Source organism: Pimephales promelas, chromosome 24 (genome assembly GCF_988280905.1).
Source record: "Pimephales promelas chromosome 24, fPimPro1.hap1.1, whole genome shotgun sequence".
Taxonomy (NCBI): domain Eukaryota; kingdom Metazoa; phylum Chordata; class Actinopteri; order Cypriniformes; family Leuciscidae; genus Pimephales; species Pimephales promelas.
The window spans coordinates 25,442,086-25,464,493 of record NC_142792.1 but is presented as its reverse complement, the minus strand read 5'-3'; the positions used below and the strand labels follow the sequence as shown (position 1 = coordinate 25,464,493).

At 40.9% G+C, this 22,408-nt stretch overlaps 2 protein-coding genes across 5 annotated transcripts in view; one reads left to right on the top strand and one right to left on the bottom strand.

Moving 5' to 3' along the window:
- The first annotated feature begins 1,720 nt into the window (after positions 1-1,720).
- Positions 1,721-5,411, top strand: LOC120489828 (uncharacterized). The gene is given in 3 exon segments (XM_089126952.1): positions 1,721-2,290; positions 2,386-2,517; positions 5,095-5,411. Coding segments are annotated over 3 exon segments (954 nt in total). The 5' UTR covers positions 1,721-1,770; the 3' UTR covers positions 5,397-5,411.
- Positions 5,412-6,086: 675 nt separating this feature from the next.
- LOC120489360 (uncharacterized) overlaps positions 6,087-22,408 on the bottom strand; it is a 33,346-nt gene continuing 17,024 nt past the window's right edge. Inside the window, exon 4 of one of the 4 annotated variants that reach the window (XM_089126874.1) lies at positions 6,087-8,785. In XM_089126874.1, coding sequence (XP_088983000.1) covers positions 7,992-8,785 — 794 coding nt within the window. In that variant the 3' untranslated portion in view covers positions 6,087-7,991. Of the gene's footprint in view, positions 9,206-16,640; positions 19,314-22,408 lie in introns of those variants that run through there. The other 3 variants (XM_089126873.1, XM_089126872.1, XM_039686108.2) reach the window with 3 other exon arrangements.

The window sequence follows — 22,408 nt, the reverse complement described above, 5'->3', positions numbered from 1 at the left end:
GAGAACACATGAGTACAGTGAGAATTTAAAAAAAAAAAATAAGAATGCAAGGTCTTGGAGCCAGAGGGGCATAAGTGGCATTTTGGGCGAATATGAGTTCTTTATATCAAAATAAAGGTCTCGATGAGCTCTATCCAATAGTGCCAAAAATAAAACTGTATTGAATAAAGCAACAAAAAGGCGTATCTGACGTATTTGATTTTTTTTTTATTTGAAAATGTTTTAGAACATGTTCATTGTGTTAATATGCCATACATTTTTTTACTTAAATACTCAGTCATGTAAGTATGCCTGTGGTTGCAATGTTTGTGGTTTAAGGTTAATAATACAGGTGATTGAAATGTGGTCAAAATTTTATTTTGTCTCTCCTGTAAAGTTTGTTGAAAGCCACTTACGCCCCTCTGGCTCCAAGCCCTCAAATCGATCATTTACAACAAAAGATTTAAAAAAAACTTTACAATATGGGTGCATTAATACACATTAATTCAAGTTTAACTAATGCACAGATAGTCATGAGTTAATGTATGACTCATGGGGAACTACACCATTATTTAAAGATTACTGCATCAGCAACTAATAAAGAGTCTATATGATTAATAGGTTAAGTAATACATGAATTGCTATTAATTAAACGTGTCATCATGTATTAATTCCTAAATACCATATTTTATTAACTAACAGTGTAAATTAATGTGTTAATTACCACAATTAGTCAAAGCTATGCACATTCAACTTAATAAAATATGTTATTAAGGAATCAATACATGATGACACGTTTATTTAAAGGGTCATGAAACCCCCCCTTTCAGCTCAAGTCTAGCTCAAAATCTTTTTGAAAAATGCAACTTAAATGGGTGTGGCTAGCTGTGTGAAGAAGGGAGGGAGTGGGTGTGGTATGGCCATCACGTCAATGTCCCATGCATATCGACTGTCACTAAAAAGCAATGGTAAAATGTGAGGAAATGCTACATTTTTATATATAGCTGGCAAAGTTAAAGTCTTTTGAAATACACTGACACTTTATTATTGTCCTTTCAAAAGTAACTGAATTTCCTGCTACATATTAGGGGTGCACGATATATCGAATCAATATCGTTATCGCGATATAACGTTGCTCGATATACATATCGAAAGTCTTGCGATATTTATGCGATATTTTGTTTGTGATGCGTCCGTCACCGTTTCATTTCCCCGATTCATTTCCTGATTCTCCTTCTCCATAAACAACATGAAATCAGGGAGAGCTTTTCATGCTACAGATTTCCCACAGTGGTGGTCAGAAAGAACCGGGGAGACACTTTGTTTTTCTCAAGAGTCGCTACTTGCTTCAAAGCTAATCGCCGTCACTCTCTTACTTCTCACTTGCTCTACTACCACACAGTCCCCACACACACACACTTGCCCCGGCCGGCTCGACGCGCTAAAGCATAAACATGATATATTTTTGTGAATCTCTTTACATTTGTTTGTAGATCATAATCTATTTATTTGTAATAATGCAACAATTCTTACCCCAAACGTAATGACACCGACTACTGATCTTGAACTTTAGTCACAACATTTATGCAATAGAAAATAACTTTGACTTAGAGATAAAAATGTACTGAACCTGGAACATCCCTTTGATTGTAATTGACAATTATCTATATTGCTTCAGATAAATAAGTAGTTCAAGTTAAAGTACAAAAGACAGTAAATCAGGACACTATAAAAGGAACATGAGAGGCTGTGAGGATCAAAGCAAGAGCTGGAAACAAACATCAGTGAAGAATGAAGGGTTTAGTGTGTTTACTGCTGCTGTTGGAAACCTTTGTGTGTGTCGTACAGCATCAGGTAGATGGAGGACTCAATGATAATGAGATCAGTCAACAGCTCAGGTCTGAGGACGGAGGACAGAATCCACCTCAAACAGACACTTTGAGAGATGAAGCTTCAACTGACAGCCGACAAAACTACCAACTGTTCTTCACTGACATCCATGCAGCGCTGAGAGAACTGACCGCCACAGTTACAGAGCAGAAAACACACATCAGAGATTTAGAGACGAGACTGAAAGAAGAGATGAACAAGAAAAATGACGGTACCTCACCAAACATTCACTCTTTTATCAATGATCCACAAAATAAAACACCAATGAAATACATTGCATAGTGTAAATGTTAGTTTAAAGTTGACTGTATACTGTGTGAATTGTTTATCTGTGTAAATGTCATTAAACATATTCATTATTCCTTCACAGAAATATCAAATCTTACTCTGGGTCAAGTGGAGTTGAGAAAAGAAAACAGAGGTGAAACTGTGTTTGAATGATGTACAATTCAGTGTATACATTATTATTGTAACTGAGTAATATATCACAATATTGCTTATGTTTTTCAATAACAGACAGAGAAATAGCTTTTTCAGCTGGACTGATGCAATCTGGCAATGAACATATTGGTCCTTTTACCTCTGACTTCACACTAACCTACAGGAATGTCTTCACAAACATAGGGAACGCCTACAACCCAATCACAGGTAAATATCAATGAGTCATAAAACTCAGTTTATAGTAATGAAAACCCTTCTGCTCCATTAAGACCTCACTGCAGTTGTGTAACGTGTTTAAGAGAATTAAATGATCTGTAATCTTTTCAACTATGACACAGTGTGTTTGCTGATAAAAGGGGGAGCTGACTGTTGTTTTTTGTTGCATGATTGTGTTTATGGGGTGCAATATACCATGTATTCCTGGTTTTTCTTTTTTTAAAAGTCTTAATTTCATAAATTTCACCTTTATTGTAAGCCGCACTCTCCTCTGTCCCTTGAACGAGTGGTTGACTTCCTGATTCTATGAAAACACTCCCTCAGAAACACGTAGTGGGCTCAGATTGGTTAGTTTGGGCCAGTGTGTTGTGATTGGCTAAACTGTCGCTCACGTTGTCCCCCCTTACCTTTACGGGCGAAACATGCTTGTCATGAGCTGCGGTCCAGATGTAAATATGTGTCGAACTGCGGTATCAGTTTGAGGCAGAATCAGACAGAGAAAGCCGCGATAAAGAGAGTCAAGCAGAACCTCACCACACACGTTTCTAAATGATAATTTGCTACATTTTTTAACTTAATACATGTTTGTTTTACACAATAGCAACTGACTGGCTACTAACGCTACACTCAAACAGCGTGGCATTAGTTTACATTCTTGATCAAATCGAAAATAATGTCATAAAGCATATATACATGAAAAATACGTTTAAAACTTTAGTACTTATACAAAATTCAGGTCCATAATGTTTTTACGCGTTTGTCGTAGACACAAAATTGCATAACTAGTAGCCAAGTGGCTATAAAGCCAGCGCTGGCATTTGAAAAAAATAAAACACAAGGCTACATCTACTTACAGGTTGTGGCCCAACAACTGCTGCCTCTTGTTTTAAAGTTGGATCTGCTTCATGTTTTAGTAACAGTTTCTTGTTGAATCCGGTGTTGAATTCGTGGAGATTCTGGAACCTGTCTTCCGTAAAATGCGCAGCACAGAGAGCTAAATTACGATCGCCAATTTCATGTACATAATCAAACATAAATTGTATCCATTGTTGACGAAGTACAGCGTCCGTGGGAAGCTCAAACACAGAAGACCTGACAGCTGACAAACATAAAGTGTATCCATTGTTGACAAAGAACAGTGTCCGTGGTAAGCTCGAACACAGCAGACCACACACTCGACGAGCCGCTTAAATATGCGCATGCCCTTTTCTGCATATTCTGGAGGGAGGGTTGATGCAAATGTATGGGTTAATGACGTCTAAAACCCAGCTGTAGTCCCAATTGAGTCGTTTTTGTAGGCAATTATACTTCCTGATTTTTAAAAGACAATATCCCTGCTTACACTTGTAACATGACCCAAGGGGTAAATAATCAGGCGCAAGGCGGTTGTGCAGTTTCCATCAATAGGCACATTTTTATTCAAATAATTCAGCAGTTAAAGAAAATAAGTCCTTAAAAGCAAGTGCTCTCACCACAGCAAAACACAGCAATCACACTGCATCCCTAAAGGCAAAAATACAAATAAAGTGACCAACACCACACGATCCCAGCCACCTCACCACCTCCATCCATACAGTGAGGGTAACCACGCAGCCATCGTTGGGAAAAAAGAAATCTACAAAAAGGAAAGAAAAAAGATTAACCGTGGGTAATCAGTAGGACAAACAAGTCAGCAGCACCATTGAACCATCACACTTAGTTTATGGTCTGGGGTTTTCCCACTTGGTCCAACATAAGACAAAATAATAAATAAACCAAAGAAAATTCAATCTAAAGTAATTGGTAACCTGTAAGGGAAAACACAATTAATTACAACAGGGAATTATATACAATGTACAAAAAAACACAAAATAAAACCCAATATAAATTATGCACAGATGGAAATAACATTATCAAAAGTTCCCTTTAATAAAACAATACCTCAAACATCCGATATTTCTGACTGGCACTCAGGCAACAATCAGTCAGGCAATAATCCAGCAAAAACACTAAAAACCAAAGAACAATAAAATTATTAAAACAAAATCCTAAAAAACAATTAGATAAAATAATAAAACTACTACCTCCTAAATGGTGTGTAACAAGTACTCAGTTCTCCATGACGTTAACATAACTGCTTATCTGCTACTATCCTTCTGAAGGGCTCAATCTGTCGTGACCTGCACACATAACTCAATCGCTGCAAAAAAAAGAAATAAGAGCAAACTAATCTCTCTACTTACTAACCTTTGCAGCTTTAAGTGTGCCGCCTCCACAACACACACGACCTCCACAACACACACGACCTCCACAACACACGATCACGGAAAGGAAGTGAGAGGACAAACAAACCTCACTACTTCCTTATATAGCGCTGGGGGCTGGTGGGACTTGTAGTTCCCCAACCTTGTCCCATTACACACTGAACTTTCAGCGCTGCAACTTTACAGATACTCTTCATGCACTAACAGCAACATTACACACTATTTAAAATCAAAAAAGTGAAATCCCAATCAACCCCCCCCCCCCCCCCCTTTAAGCAATCATACAGGAAACATCTGATTCTGTATCTCTTGTTTTGTGATTCAGGTATTTTCACAGCCCCGCTGAAAGGAGCGTACATGTTCAGAATCTCTATTTATGGTTTTGGTGGAATTTCAGCAACTGCACACATTTATAAGAATGGAGAGCTTTTGGTTGTAGCACATAATGATCAGGCTATGGGAACCTTAGCCTCCTCTAATGGAGTTGTGTTGATCCTGGAGGTTGGAGATGTTGTCTATGTGAGACTTCGATCTGGCAGGAGGATACATGATAGCCTGGATAACCCCAACACTTTCAGTGGTTTCCTACTGTTTCCCTTAAGAGAACAGGAGCTTTGCAGAATGTGATTCCAATAATTCTGAACCTTCAGCGTATGATTTAAGATGAAAATCATGAAGAATCACTCACATGATTAAGCAATATCAATGAGGACTAATGTGTGTTTGTGTAAGGATCCACTGGAGGCAAGTTGTAGCGAGAGAACCCAAGTGCAGTTTATTCAAAATAACACATAACAAAATCAAAACATAAAACAAAGCATGACGTGGTATGATACAAAACCCGTGGACATAGACTTACTCAACAGTGGTCACAGGAAACAATACTTGACAAAAGGTGTGTTCCGACTTCATGCAGCTCTGCGCAGACCGATCGGCGGCTGAATTGAAGCAGTGCATGCTGGTTTGAAATTTTGTCCGACTTGCTGCGCCGACGCCACATGACTGTGATGTATGCCATCAAAGCGAGAGTGTTTCGAGAGTAGCCGGAGAGCTCAGCCAGCACAGCTTCTCAAGAGCAGCTCTGATGACAACACAGCTGTTCTACGATTGGCCGGATTCACAAGCTCTAATGACGTCACAGCTGTTCCACGATTCGCTGGATTCACCACATTCACGACACAACAACGATCACGTGTGTTTCGTGTTTATTCTCACACCTTCAGTTCCACTAATGCTCACAAATCTCTTTTCATGAAGTCGCGGTGTTATATTGTGTCATGTTTATCAAATTAAAAAAAGTTGACTCCACTTCATTGATATAGGCTTATTTTGTAATTCAAGTTTTTATTCTTTTCATCCAGTACATAACAACACATGTATCAATACTGCTTGCAAGGCCAGAACAAGTGGTTTCATGTAATAAGGAAAAAAAGATAATAAAGTAAAATAAATAAGTAAATTATTATTTCACATGTAAAGACAACGTCACAAATGATCAAAAATCTTCCCAAACTGGAGTATCCACCGGGACCCCCGTTTTGTTCTTATTATGTAGCTTGCAAAGCAGACGTTCGTATGAAGCTGTTCTTCTTTTAACTCTGGGGTTTCTGGAGTTTTCCAGTGTTTCAGTATGACTCTAGCCGTCACAGAGACCCCTACCATAATTACTGCAAACTCTCCCTTTGAAGTATTTGGCATCTGTTCCCTGTCTCCTAATAGACACAACCTTGGTGATGACTGTATTGTTGTTCCAAGCCATTTGCTCAAAATATTTAAGGTTTGTTGCAATAAAGGTTGAATAATTGGACATTCCCAGATACAATGAATAAAAGTATGCAGACTTCACATTGGGACATAGCTAGAGTGTTAAGCCATCTATGCAGGTACAGGTAAATGCCCCCAAGCAAATGCATTAAACGCTTTAAGTTTCATCATTCACTCACCTGCACGTTGGAAAGATGGCACGATTCACTGGTGCGGAAGCCCTGCTCATCAAAGATTTCACATTTTTATCAGAGGAAGAGCGCGACTAGTCTGATGACTACCATTTGTATTTTGAAGAGCGACTTGATCCAGCCATGGGTAGAATTTCGGATGAGTAAGTCTTACTTACAGTAATTGACAAGCTATTCAATATAAACATGTAGCTTTCATATTATACTGGGTGGTCTATATTTTTCACTTGCCATCCGGAGTATTGACATTTGATATCTACCTATATTCAACACAACCTAATGAAGGTGCATATCTATACCATGAATTTAATATCTTCTAATAAAAATATTTAATAAAATCTAATAAAAATCTATCTAATATATATATATATATATATATATATATATATAATTTTTAGTGCATATGCTACACACTGTAAACCCCTTAGTTAGGAAATTTGTATTGGTATTTGTAAATGATATTTTTAGATCATTATGTACTGTATGAAAGCTAGAATTTAGAAATGAATTTAGAAAATAAGCCTAGTAGGTGTTTAGATTATATTTTTTACTATAAAATAGACATCAAATAAGCTTTAGTTAGAGAGTTTCTGCTCATATGTTAAACGCCGCCATTCGTACTCTTTTATTAAGGTCCCGGCAAGGCAGAACAGGAACATTGCAATAGCCTCCTCCATGCTGGTTTGTTGTTGTATGTGGCCGCACTACATCTAGTGATGATGCTATAAAGACCGTCGCCATGCTTGCGTCACTCCCTTACCTCTCCTACCAGTTCCTATGGCCACTTGGCCAGTGCGAACGCAAGCAGCAAAACCGAGATAGGGGGAGAGTACCTCTTAGAACTGTTTAGAAGTGGACAGTTCCTATAACTAAGTTCCTGTTACTACTTGGTTGGAAAGCGGCTTTTGAGGAGAGTTTTATCACAGCATTGGAGGCTGAGAAATAATGTCAGAATTGGGAGAAGTAAACTCACAATTGTGAGAAAAAAAGTCAGAATTGTTAGATAAAAAGTCACAATTACCTTTCATATTTTTCATTCTATGCCGGAAGCAAGCTTCCATATTTATGAATGCCAGTGTGGATGTGAGCATTTAACGTTCATGATATAAGAGCCCCAAACGTTGATAACCCTGCTGATTAACTGGTTGGAAAACATCCTCACTGTCACATCCACAACATGAACCTGACATTTTTCAGTCTGAAACTCATTCCATGCTGATGACATTAAAAAAAAGGTCTCTCATGAGTATTTTCTCATACTTCAAGGTTATTTTATATCTGAAACTCTTTCCACAGAGATCCTATATGAACGGCTTTCTCCTGTGTGAGTTTTTATGTGCATGTTAAAGTTTCCTTTTCGGTTGAAACTTTGTCCACACTGCTGGCAGGTGAAAGGCTTCTCTCCAGTGTGAACTATCATGTGCCTTTTATAGTTTCCTTTTACAGTGAAGCTTATTCCACACTCTTCGCAGATATAAGGGCTTTCTCCAGAGTGAACGACCATGTGCATTTTAAGGTTTCCTTTTCGGCTGAAACCCTTTCCACACTGTTTGCAAGTGAAAGGCTTCTCTCCAGTGTGAACTCTCATGTGGACTTCAAGGTTTCCATGTTGACTGAAACTCTTTCCACACTGATGGCATGTGTAGGGTTTCTCGCCAGAGTGAGATCTCATGTGGACTTTAAGGTCTCCATGTTGATCAAAACTCTTTCCACACTGTTGGCAGGTGTACGGGTTCTCTGCCATGTGAACTCTGATGTGGACTTCAAGGTTTCCATGTTGACTGAAACTCTTTCCACACTGATGGCATGTGTAGGGTTTCTCTCCACAGTGAGATCTCATGTGGACTTTAAGGTCTTCATGTTGATCAAAACTCTTTCCACATTGTTTGCAGGTGTAAGGCTTCTCTTTAATGTGAATTCTCACATGGTTTTTTAGGTTTCCTTTTCGGCTGAATCGCTTTCCACACTGTTGGCAGGCGTACGCCTTTTTCTCCATGTGAACTTCCATGTGAACTTCAAGGCTTTTTTCCTGACTGAAACTCTTTTCACACAGTTGGCAGGGGTAATGCTTCCCTTTATTGTGAATCCTCATGTGGTTATTAAGGTGTCCTTTTTGTCTGAATCTCATTCCGCACTGTAGGCAGATGCATGGCTTATTTCCCTGGTGATCTTCCATGTGGACTTTAAGGTCATGAAGTTGATCAAAACTCTTTTCACACTGATAGCAGGTGTAACCCTTCTCTTTATTGTGAATGCTCATGTGCCTGTTAAGGCTTGCTGTTCGAGTGAATCTGTCTCCACAGTGTTGGCAGATGAAACAACTTTTAGTTTCTGTCTTTTGAAATTTTTCTTGTGAAGTCTTTTCAGTTTGTGAGCAACTAAAAGATTTTTCTTCAGTTGTGAAATTATGAAGATTCTCATATTGATCTTTATCTTCCATTTCATTCGGTTCTTGTTTCTCCTCTTTCAGCACCATCAGGTCTAAAGCAAAAAAAGAAATAAGAGTTAACCCCAGTTTAACAGCACAAAGCAACAGCCATTAAAACATGTAAAGCATTAAAACCAACATACAATTAGATCTAAAACCTGAAAAACATGTTAAAGGTGTAGTGACAGACAGATTAGACACACAATTATTTACTATATTTGATAAATAATCCACAACCAAACCAAACCTGGGGTGCATTTCCCGAAAGCATCGTAAGCCAACTATGGTCGCAAGTCATTTACATTATATTTTGATAACTCTGTCTACCAGTGTGTTTTGCAGAAAATAGATTAGTTCATGGAAGAACTTTCAAGATTATATATTATATAAATAGTACAAATAATAAAAACTAGCTCTGGTTCAATGAAACAGCATGGTATTACCTGGTCTCCCCTGTTCATTGTCGCAGCTCTTTACAATACAGCAAACACCCATGATTGTAAACTATACTTTTACTGTCTAGTAATGGCTGACTCTACACAATAAACTCTGAGTGAACTCTCTGCTCCTAACCACGGTGCGTCTCAGGTGCTGCGGTAATCACTCCGCCCAAGTAGCAGTGCTTCGCCTTCTGAGAATATAGTTCCCAATATTTATACAGTTAAAAGATGGCATGGATGATACCGTTTTAGCTCCTTCCTCTTCTGCTCGTAACCTTGGTGCAATTTTTGATGCCCACCTAACACTGGACTCTCACATTAAGAGTATTACAAAATCTGCTTTCCATCACCTAAGAAACATTGCAAAAATTAGGCCCTATCTTACCCTGCCGGATGCTGAAAGGCTTATTCATACTTTTGTTACTTCCAGGATTGATTACTGTAATGCACTTTTTGTTGGTTTACCTGTTAAATCTATAAAACGCCTGCAATACATTCAGAATTCAGCAGCACGTGTGCTGACACACACTTCACCTCGTCAGCACATTACAGGTGTGCTTTATAGTTTGCATTGGCTACCTGTCCAGTCACGTATTGCTTTTAAAACTCTCACACTAACTTACAAAGATATGCATGAAATAGCTCCCTCTTATATCTCTGATTTAGTCAGCCTGCATGCGCCTTCTCGTTCCCTCCGGTCTACAGACTCTCTTACTCTGCAGCAAGAGTAAGATGGGGGATAGAGCTTTCTCTGTTGCGGCACCCAGATTATGGAATGCACTTCCTCTTACTGTTAGAGCTGCTCCCACATTGGCCAGTTTTAAGAAGTTGTTAAAAACACATCTTTTTAAAATTGCTCATACAGACTTATGATTAGTAGAGTTGAGCCGGATACTCGGCTGAAACGAGTATCCGGTACAGATAAAGCACTTTTGTCGAGTACAAATATTATACGAGTAATACGAGTCAATATCTGTGCTCGGATAAAAAAAAGAAAAAAAAAAAGAAAAGAAAAAAGTAATGTTGAAATTAGGGCTGAGCGATATATCAATATAAAGAATATATATTTTAAATGTGATATGTAATTAGAGTTTGCGCTGCACGCCTTGCTCCAAGCAAGCTACTTAGTGCTGACCCAGAGCTCTCTGCACTGCTCCCCGCGCCCCAGTCACTCCTTTTCCACTTTGCGTGCTTGATTAAAGCATGCTATGTTATAACATGAAATAAAGTCTTTCACCTCAGCAAAACGGACTTTGTCCTGTCAGCCGTTATACTGTAACGTTAGTCGTAGCGCACACTCAATTGCACGCGCAAATGCGGCGGCGCGCGCTGGATCGCCTCACTGTATATAAAGTGCAAAAGAAACAACGAGCATGCAACACTGTTGCGTTGTAAATAACACGAAATAAAAACAAAGCAGGTATGATTTTAATTCTATTCACCAGGAGCAGTTTCAATGTTTCATTAACAGTATTGTCTATTCACCAAGGTAACTGTCATGTCTATATTAACCCCTTAATGCCCCTATTTTTCTTTGTGTTATTTTTTATATTTTTTAAATGAATGTAATGGCTCATACCAACGTTGTATTGACAAAATAAATAAACCAATTAATAAATCACAATTACAATTCCAAGGGAATAATCTGCAATTAAGATTTTTGTCATAATCATGCAGCCCTAAGGTGAAGAAACCTGTTAATTATTTATTCATTTGATTTTGCAAATGTTCATGTTTCAATAAAACTACTTGTGACATGTCATATTTGGCTTTGACTGAACATTTGCTCTCACTTTGCAGAAAAAATATCGGGATATATTTTGTATATTGAAATTCAGCCTAAATATATTGGGATATGACTATTGGTCCATATCACCCAGCCCTAGTTGAGATGAAAACTCTTGTTCGTTACATTTTACTTCATGAACCACATGTGTTGTATTCATTGTTGCAAAACTTGTTCTGTAGTTCGTTGTTATCGTGATCAAAACCATTGATCTGAAGCTCAATGCTGATGCTGTCATGTAAATAGTTTTCTTATCAGCAATAAATATAACAATTTCTGATCAACCCATATCAATTGCATGCTTAAAATAACATACCGGTTAAAGCCCCGCCCATTTCAAGACTATCCGACCCACTTCCGGGTTTAGGCCCCGCCCAGTCCGAGTACAGATACAGATACAGATAATTCATATGGTTATACAGATACAGATACAGATACAGATAATGCTGTACTCGCTCATCCCTAATGATTAGTATCCTAATGTTGTGTACTGTAATGATTATTTTGTATTACTTTTGTACTTGTATTTTACTTGTTTTTATTGTTTGTAGCGCTTTGGGTTTTAGAAAAGCACATTATAAATAAAATTTATTATTATTATTGCTCTCCCACCGTTAAACACGTGGGCATCGGGACGCATCGGTTTCCAGCGAACACAGGCTGCACTGTCCACCCCACAGGGTTGCGGCCAGGCAGCAATCGTGTCCGCCCATCGAGAATCATTTTCGGTCCAGCCCTGCCGGAAATCCGCTTCAGGGGGCCGAGAACAAATCCCGATTAATACCCGAAGCCAGGCTCGAGAGCCTGGTTCCCTTGGTAAAATAGGGCCCTGCGCACCATTCAGAATGGGTACAGGCTGCAGTTCGGTTTCCACCCACCCAGATGCAATGGGGTGATCTGGACTGTAGTCGACCCAGTGCAAGGTTGGGAGTTAACAGGAAGTAAACTCCCTTCTAGAAAGAGAGGCCATAGAACGTATTCCTCCACTAGACAGGGAGTCCGGGCTCTACAGCCGCTACTTCATAGTTCCCAAGAAGGATGGGTTGTCCTCGCCCACATCCAGAAGTTGGGGTTGAGACTCAACATGAGGGCCGCAGTGGCTGGGATAAAGCTGGGCCAAGCCATCACTGTCAAACATTTCCAGAGAGTGTTGGGGCTCAGGGCAGCAGCGTCCAACATCATTCCATTTGGCCTGCTGCTCATGAGGGCCCTTCAGTGGTGGTTTAAAACCAAGGGTTTTTCCCTGAGGGGAAATCCATTCCGCACGATCAGGGTTACGCGCAGATGCCTTCGTTCCCTATCTATGTGGAAGAAAGCTTGGTTTCTGTCCTAAGGTCCAGTGTTGGGAGCGTCATGTCGCCGGAAAACCGTCTCGACAGACGCTTCCCTCACGGGCTGGGGCGCGGTCATGGACGGCCGCTTTACGACAGGCCTATGGCAGGACCATCATTCCTCCTGGCACATAAACTGCCTGGAAATGTTGGTGGTTTCCCGGGCCCTGCCGGACCTCAGAGGTCACCATGTCCTCGTGAGGTCAGACAATATGTCGGTAGTGGCCTATATAAACCATCAGGTGGGGCCTGAGGTCTTGCCCTCTATGCAGATTGGCACATCAGATCCTCCTGTGGTCCCAGGAGAAATTGTGTCTAAGAGCGACATTCATCCCGGGGAGTCAAAATCAGGGAGCAGACGTCCTGTCGAGACAGGGGCTGAGGCCCCCCGGGGTGGTGGAGTCAATATCTCAGAGGTTCGGCCCAGTGGAAGTGGACCTGTTCGCGTCTCGAGAGACGACCCACTGTCCACAGTGGTTTTCACCTCACTCCTCCAGCCCCCCTGGCCGTGGCTGCGTCTCTATGCATTTCCCCCGATCACTCTACTCCCTTGAGTTCTAGAGAGGGTCCGTCGCGACGGAATCAGTCTATTGCTGGTAGCCCCGTTGTGGCCGGCCCGAGTATGGTTCTCAGACATTATATTGCTCTAGACGGCCCTCCGTGGGAGATTCTCCTCAGGAGGGGCCTGCTGACACAGGCGGAGGGCTCAATATTTCACCCTCTGCCAGAGTTATGGAAACTGTGGGTCTGGCCCCTGAGGGGGCACAGTACCTAGAGGCCGGCCTATCAGCTGGAGTAATGGAGACCATATTCAGCTCTAGAGCTCCCTCCGCGAGGAAACTGTACGGATTGAAGTGGAATGTTTTCACCATTTGGTGTAGGGAGTGTGAGGTTGACCCAGTTAACTGCCCAGTGGCTTCAGTACTGGAGTTCCTCCAAGATCGCTTCTCCACTGGTCTTACCCCGTCCACACTCAAGGTGTACGTGGCTGCCATTGTGGCTTTCCACACTCCTCTGAGTGATGGACCACCAATTGATCGTACGTTTCCTCCGTGGGGCCTGGAGGATGAGACCTGCGGCTCGTACCAGGGTTCCCAGATGGGTCCTGGCAGTAGTTCTCGAAGGTTTGGCTGAGGCCCCCTTCGAGCCACTGGAGTCGGCTGAGGCCGAGAACCTGACGCTGAAGGTTGCTTTTCTGTTGGCCATCACTTCTCTGAGGAGGGTTGGGAGATCTTCAGGCGCTCTCCATATCTAACGAGTGCCTGGAGTTTGCTCCAGGCAACATTAAAGCCATCCTTCACCCTAGGCCCGGCTATCTGCCTAAGGTGCCATCCAATGTGGCACGGCCTATGGTTCTGCAGGTGTTTCATCCTCCATCCCACATGACAGTGGATGAAGAGAGACTTCACTTGCTCTGCCCTGTCAAAGCACTGAGGATCTACATTCAGAGGCCCTCTTCATGGCGGAAGGCGGACCAGTTGCTGGTGTGTTTTGGGTCCCCCAAGAAGGGGCTCCCCGCTTCTAAACAGACCATCAGCAACTGGATTGTCCATGCTATTTCTACAGCCTACCAGGTGCGTGGTATGCCTTCACCTGTGGCTGTGAGGGCTCACTCCTCTAGAGCCCTTCTCACGGGGGCTCCCATCCAGGAGGTCTGCGATGCAGCTGGATGGGCCACCCCACATGCCTTTATCAAGTTTACAGTTGGACATTCCGTCGACACCCGGCTCTCTTGTGCTCGCGTCCTGAGTGTGCCTGTGAGCAGCTTCACACCAGGGCAGGCAGGGCGCGTTGTGGCGTAGTGGGTACTCGTTGCCCCAAAGTCTCATTTGACGCAGTTGGAGTTCCCTCGATAGGGAACGTCCTCGGGTTACGACTGTAACCCTTGTTCCCTGAGAAGGGAACGAGAACTGCGTCTAGTGGCCACGCCTTCCCCTGCCTGGGAGCGCTTGCTTCATCACAGAAGCTGACATCTCGTGTGCCGGGTCCTTATATAGCTTCTGCCTATGTGCCGTCACCCATTACGTCATGACGCAACACCAATCAGAGATTGGCATAGTTTCATTCATACTTCAGAGGCACTATGCTGAGGGGAGTTCTCCAAAAGAGTCATTTGACGCAGTTCTCGTTCCCTTCTCAGGGAACAAGGGTTACAGTCGTAACCCGAGGACATTATGTTAATTTTAAATAGTATTGTCATTATTATTTTACAAAATAGCAGTAAGTGTAGCAAGTGATCATAATCACTTGCTTATATCATAAATCGCCTAAACTTTTGCACACTGCTGCAGCAGCTGCTTATAGTTGTCAAAAGTCAACATGACATCATGACATTTGTGTAAACATATACGCCACTTTCGAGTCAGGTGGCGTGTCATCTCTACGCATTTTGAGCTATCCGCGTGTATGCGTATATGTCTACGCCATTAACGTCCGCGTCATTCCGCGTGTCTGAACATGCAGTCAAATCTCCAGCCATAAATGCCATTAATCCCAGTGACGGTTAAGTTTAGGGATGGGGTTGAAGTAAGTCATATCTTTTTTTTACCTAGGATGGTAACGGAACAGTCATAAATGCCATTAACCCCAGTGACGGGGTTGCGGTAAGTCATATATTTATATAACGTTAAGTCAATGGCGTTCATAAACACGCTGAAAGGCGATTATGCGTCTTGATAGCACGCCAAAAATGGAAATACAAATTGGCGTGTCATACACACGCTACTTAATGAGATCAGTCTGCAAAAGTACAGTATATGTTAATTATAACCAAACTATTAAAATTATGTGGCATATTATGTAAACCCCCGTTTTTTTTTATAGACCGTTTTCTCCATCTTCATTCTTTCTGCTAAGTTGTGACTTTCAATCCCGTTTGGCATTATAATCATATTTTTCCAAAAACAAACTAACAAAAAACATGCATAACAGTCCCTCCGGAAAACGCGATTATGCGATCGCTGAATTCAATGCAAAATCAGCCAAAGTCCACATATTTATGCGGGGGGCCGCATTTTTTCAAATACGCCGCACTTTCGCCGCATAAATTGCTGATTTCCGTGCAAAACATGCGGGGTTTGCATAATTTCATAATCCTCGCATTTTCGTTGCAAAAAAAGTCACATGTATCTTAGCAGAAAGTTGAAAAATGTTGCGTTTGCTTCACACAAGAGCAGCCATTTCCCCCTGTTTCCATGGGAACGTTATGAAGTGACGCAATTACGCGACAACAGACAGACTCACGGAGGCGATTGACATCTCACAAATCTAACTCGTATAACTGTCTATCACACGTTCTACCGTCACATCATTTCTTAATAAACATCATAAGATAAAAGAAGTAGCATCAAACAGAAATTACCCGCACACATGGGGCGTTCGAGGCGCACATAACTGCAGAGAGTTCAACAGGGAGCGCGCAGCTCTTAAAGGGGCCACATCTTATTTACACTCGTTATAGTCTGAAATAAAACAAGATGAGAAATTAAATATTCCCAGCACTTTCTATGATGTAGTATGCTTGCTTATCAAAGGAAGTAATAAGAAATGACTCTTACATTAGCCTAGTGAGAACAGGATGTTGGGGGAATCACCTTTTTTCTCTTTTTCATCAAACCGCAATTTTCACAATTCGCAACAATCACAAAAAAATCTGCGTTTTTCTGGAAGGACTGAATACTATTATGGTAAATGTTATATATAAATCGCAAATTTTTTCACAAATTTTTGGAAATTACCACCACAAAATCAGTCATTTTGATCGCAAAAATCACAAAAAAAAATCGTGAAATCCTGGAGGGACTGGCATAATTAGATTCATATATTTAATTGTATCACAAAAGTGCTGTTTTTTATGGCAATCATTAACCTATTATCATGGAATCAATATATCAATAGATGAAATATGAGCTTGTTAGGAAACAGCAGCTACTGAACTTTTAATGCATGTTTTATTGGAGTTAAGTCACTGTAAAAAAAAAAAAAAAAAAAACATCATTCGGTGTTGTTACACTAACTTGGCAGATGTGAAGTCACTGTCAAAACACATTTTCATGTTACATTAACATAATAAACTCATCTTGAAGCCTAAGAAATAATATATTAATCAAAACAATGGGAACAACAAATTCATCATGTCAAAAACATTACATACGGTACAATATACCTTTTATTGTCAGCCAGGGATGAAACTATTTTTGCATCGATCATAGTGATCAAGTTTTGATTTAAGTTCATAGTGTGTGTGTGTGTGTGTGTGTGTGTGTGTGTGAGAGAGAGAGAGAGAGAGAGAGAGAGAGAGAGAGAGAGAGAGAGAGAGAGAGAGAGAGAGAGAGAGAGAGAGAGAGAGAGAAAGAGAAACAATTTCAGTCCATTGCATCCTCAGCATCCTCAGCTACAGTCAATTCCCTCCAGAAGCGTCTTCGGTTCTCTGGCATTAAAGGGATCAGCTTCTTGATGATCTCTGCCTTCTTTGTAAGGGACACTCCTTTGTCTTTCTCACGGAGGCAAGCTGGAATTTGTAATGTGTTCTTTTTTAAGTTCTTCTTCAGGAAGTCAAGTTTACAGTGCTCAGTATCATCATGGGAGGTCTTGAAGAATAGATCCTTGGAGCCTCTCCTGGCCTGGATCTCAACCATCTCAGCCAATTTTGAAACTGCCTGAGAGAGCTTACTCTGACTCTGGCCACCCTTCCAAGCAAGGATATTTTTGTTCTCCAGTCTGATGATTTCAATGTTGGAACTGGAGTATTTGATGACTCTGACAAAATCGTCGAAGTCAAAAAGTTTCCCCCCAGGGCATCTTTTCATGCCAAGTTCCACCCCATGGTGAATGGAGTCAGCGCTCATTAAGGTATGGCCAGGTTCAAAGAATTTGAGAGTAATTTTCTCCAGTGATGTTTTCTTACTATTTATAAGAGTCACTAGGCTGGTCAATAGACTCCAGTTTTTGTTCTGGGCAGTGCAGTTATCTGCCCAGATCACTGCATGTTTTATGCCACGCTCTGTGTCGTGCATCAGCGCTGTAATGAAAGCAGATGTGATTTCTTCTGCACTGCACCCAGCAATACCCTCATGCCACACAACTGACAATGTCGGTTTCTTCTTGATCATCTGCTTCGACTGTATTCCCACTGTTGCGAATGTTTCGTGATATGCCACCAGCCTTTTGGTAAATATCGCAGTCTTGTTACCTGGCAGTCTTGGTAGCATCACCACTTTCTGAAGATCAGCGCTCCGGACAGACCAGTCATCTGGCCAATCCTTGCCAGAATCTTCCTCGTAATGACGTCTAGCGATGTTCGCTGCTTTCTTGTGTTTTATCCATGCCATGCATTCAGGACAGTCAGTAGCTTGGTTCTGTGCATTTGTCTGTTCATCACTAGTCTTCATGGAAATGGATTCAAAGTGCATGCTCATGTGCGGTTCCACTGACACTTTGTCTGCAATAGGTGTTGTGGACTGTTTGTCTGTGGCTGTTTCCATGTCATCATTGTCACTAGCCGAAGTCCCATCCATGGTCTGGTCAGTTCTGCCTTTGTAGCTTTGAATGATTTGTTCATGACCATATGCTTTGGCATGAATTTCAATTCGCACACATTTCTCACACTCTTCTTCACCTGGTTTTGTAAATCTAATGTTCAATTCTCTAATCACTTTGCGGTAAGCCTCATATGAACATTTTAGGCCAGGATTTTTCTCTTTGAAGTCTTCATGCATGAACTTGACTGTTATGTCACTTGCTAGGTATCTTCGTTTTGGAGCATGTTGGGGCCTGTAGTGGCTAATGGAGGGCCCATATGATTCTATGTGATCCTTTATTGGCCCGTAGTTCAGTTTGTTTGAGGGGACATGCATCCCTCTTCTGTCCCTTGATGACATAACTGACTCAAGTGACTCTGACTGCACAACCGTAGTGATGAATCGATCATTTTTGGGATTGTATCCGAGGGTTGCTATGAAAAACAGCTTGCAAACTGCATGGGATTGTCCATTCTCGTCTTTGAAGTGGTAAGAGTATGTCAGTTTCCGGCGGCTGGTCCTTGAGTGCTTTTTTGTTGCTGCTTTGGAAATGCTGCTGAAAATCCATGATTTTCGTTCGTGCAAGTTCCTGGACCAGTAGGCATCAAGTATTTCCTTGCGCCTATCATGTGATATTTTAATAGTACATTGCTTTGTGCATTTATTTATGTCACATGGGACACCAAGAGGGGGGATCTTTGAGTTATTTGATGGTCGCTCACTAGCCGTTGGCGGTGAAATGCTGACTCTGAATTTTTTCTTGGGTGGCTCAAGCACTTCATCACCTGTGTTATCCTGAGATGGAATGAAGGTGGGTTCATTTCCATCTCCACTGAAGGCAGTGTGGGGGGCTGAATCATCTTCAAAGTCAGAGAAAGACTGCCCTGTCACATCATTAAGCTGAAAGGTGTCCCTTGTCTCCACTCCTAAATCTGGAGTTATGCATAGAGAGGCGCCTGTCACAGTACTGTCTCCAACATCCTGAGCGACGTCTTTTTCAGAGATGGTGTGTTCTATGGCTTTTGACTGGCCCATCATTTCATCAAATAAAGACAAAGCTGTCACAGCTGGTTTCTTGACATTATCTGGAAGATAATCACAGTGTAATTGTTATTTTTGATGGTACCAAATAATATTATTACTAGAATGATGATTATTGACTGAAGCAATTTTGATAAATTTACTATTACTGTGAAACTAACAGTGTGTGCAGGATGCCCTCCACACAAACACACATACACACACACATGTATGCATGTCATATTTTTTTCTCTATACTCACAAGACTATGGCTGTAATGTTTGAATATGTCCAATCACATAAAAATCAAAACATAAAAAACATACTACTTAAAGGTCAAATATTTAATATAAGCTATGTAGCCTACTGTAATAAAAAATGACACTAATGCCTCATCAGATATTAAGGAAACATGTTAAGCTGAAATACTATCTTTTCAGATCAATGCTAATCAGCTAGTCAATATTTTCTATTTTCTTATTTTCTTTTTGAAATTGACATTCTATGATGGAATTTATGTTTATGTTTAGGCCTGTGTGTTAATATCAACTGCCCAGTTTGACAGCCAGGACAGGTTACCAGATATACCACGTAAACCCAGTGTTGTAACATCAGTACAGCCGTGAAATCAGCAAACAAATTAACGGATATAGACTCTACCTGCCCTAAAAATAAAAAATAAAAACGGAATGTTTCTAACAGTTGCATGACCAGAGACGTGACAAACCCCTGGTAAATATTGGAGATGTATTTGAAAGATGGAGACAGACGGAATGTTGGCTTATTTCCTCCTGAACAGGTAAGCATTAGCTTCAGGCTAATTTATCACGGCTAAGGGATGGGCATTTTTTATAATTTCAACATTTGTGTACACACATTTAATTATATAGCCAGAGTACCAGAGCTGGTTACTCGCAAAAACAATTGAGACACAGCCAGTAAAGTGATCCTGACTGGTCCTGGCTAACGCCACCCTGATAACGTTAGCAGGCAAGCAGCTTGTATTCAAAGTGTAGTTCAGTGGTTCAGTGTGTCTGTCAGTTGGGTAACAGTTGGACTTTTATGACTGTCAATATAGCCAGCATCAGAACGTTAGCAGCTGACTGTGCAGCGAAGTAATGTCTGGCTATGTGAGACTAGCGTCTTGCAACATTGTTATGGATGCTGCCGCGCTCTCAGCCTGACAACCTCCGCGAACTTCTGGTGAACCCCATGAGTCTGTAGGAGGGGCGGGGGAGACTCTCTCCACTATTTTGAATTTGTACTGCAGTAACTATTTTAAACACTAGCTGTCATTATTACTCATTAATTTTGACCTTTAAGGTAATTTCTATAAGGTATTCCACAAGCATCTATGCCATTATATTTGTTTGTTATTTGTAAAAAATCTAATGCTAGCTAGAAAGAGCTAAACAGACAAAAATGACAAAAAAGGGTTTAAAACTTACCAGTTTTTCATTCCTTGTTGTTTAAGGCAAGTTTCACCATCATTTTTCCATGTAAAAGTGAAGCCATTTTGACAGTTCGGTTTTATAGCATACAAAATTGTTTAAAATACTGCATTCTGTCTTGGTTTCACTGTACTTTTCTATACAATATTGCAAATAAAATTTAAATTTATATAAGAAATTTATTAGGTAGCCATATGAAATTTTAACAGATTGTAGAGCAGCACTTTTTAATTGTGCAAAAAAATGTTTTTTAAAAATTGAAGATATTGCTCTTAGCCTTTAGCCTGGTTAAAACCACACCATTCTCAGTTGTAACTGAGATATGGTCTGGCAAAGTGTCATAGACAAATCATTTCCAGAGGGGTGTCACCAACGGACGTCGCGGGTGGACCTAAAACCAATCAGAGCGATGAAGGATGACGTATGCAGAGTGGCGGCCGGCAGAGAAACATCTCCAAATGTTGTTCTTTGCTCAGAAACGTGCTCTGGAAACTTTCAAATCGCTTAAAAACAGACGCGGTAGCTGATTCGAGTGAGTGATGTTCGACGACGGCGTCCATCATGGTAATGTAGGCTACAAAATCTGCTTCAAAATCCCAGCGTTGTCATCATCGTGTAAAGCACGCCTCAACAGTCCTGATTGGTACCGTGATTTCTGCGGACTGGAAATGGGTTTGAATGAGCTCTTTGCCAGACTAACTTTAAGAGCAAATCTAAATTTGCCAGAAGTTGTCTGGGTTTTCCCAGGCTACTTAGCCTTTGTAGGGCAGAGCTGTCAGATGAGCAACAAGTTTTAACCGGTACATCCTGTAGTGAAAATAGCTTTTTACCTTTTTTTTTTAACTTCTAATGGCTATTGCAATAATGTTGTTGTAGTAAAGTAGTATTTATCAACAACATAGTTTTAACAGCGTTAGTCATGGATAAAGGCTGAACAGATCAAAATAATTTCTGATCTACAGCAGGTGAAGTATTGAATAGTCACCATTTTTCTCAGTAAATATATTTCCAAAGGAAATAAAATTTTCACCAGATCTTGGTAACAACCCAAGTAATCCAAACATACAAAGAAACCAAAACAAAGAGGTTCAGAAATAGTTATGTGTAATAATGTGAAATGACACAGGGAAAAAGTATTGAACACATGAAGAAAGGGATGTGCAAAAAGGCATGGAAAGCCAAGATGACAGCTAAAAACTATCAGCAATTAAAAAGCAATCCAGACCCTTGTCAGTAAAAGTTAATATCAGCTGGTTCAGTCTCAACTGATGACCTCCAAAAAGGACTCATTGCCAGGGTGTCACACAAGACAAATCCCATGATGGTTAAAAGCAAAGAGCTGTATCAAGACCTTCGCAACCTAATTGTAGCAAAACAAAATGATGGCATTGGTTATAGGCGCATTTCTAAGCTTCTGAATGTTCCAGTGAGCACTGTTGGGGCCATGATATGGAAGTAGAAAGACAATCATTTCACCATAAATTTGTTTTGACCAGGTGCTCCTTGCAAGATTTCCGACAGAGGAGTGAAAAGAATAATCAGAAGAGTTGTCCAAGAGACAACGACCACTTGTAGAGAGCTTCAAAAAGACCTGCTTATTTACCATAAGTAATGCACTCCACCGCCATGGCCTGTATGCACGCTCACCACACAAGACTCCATTGCTGAAGAAAAAGCATGTTGAAGCTTGTTTAAAGTTTGCTGCACAA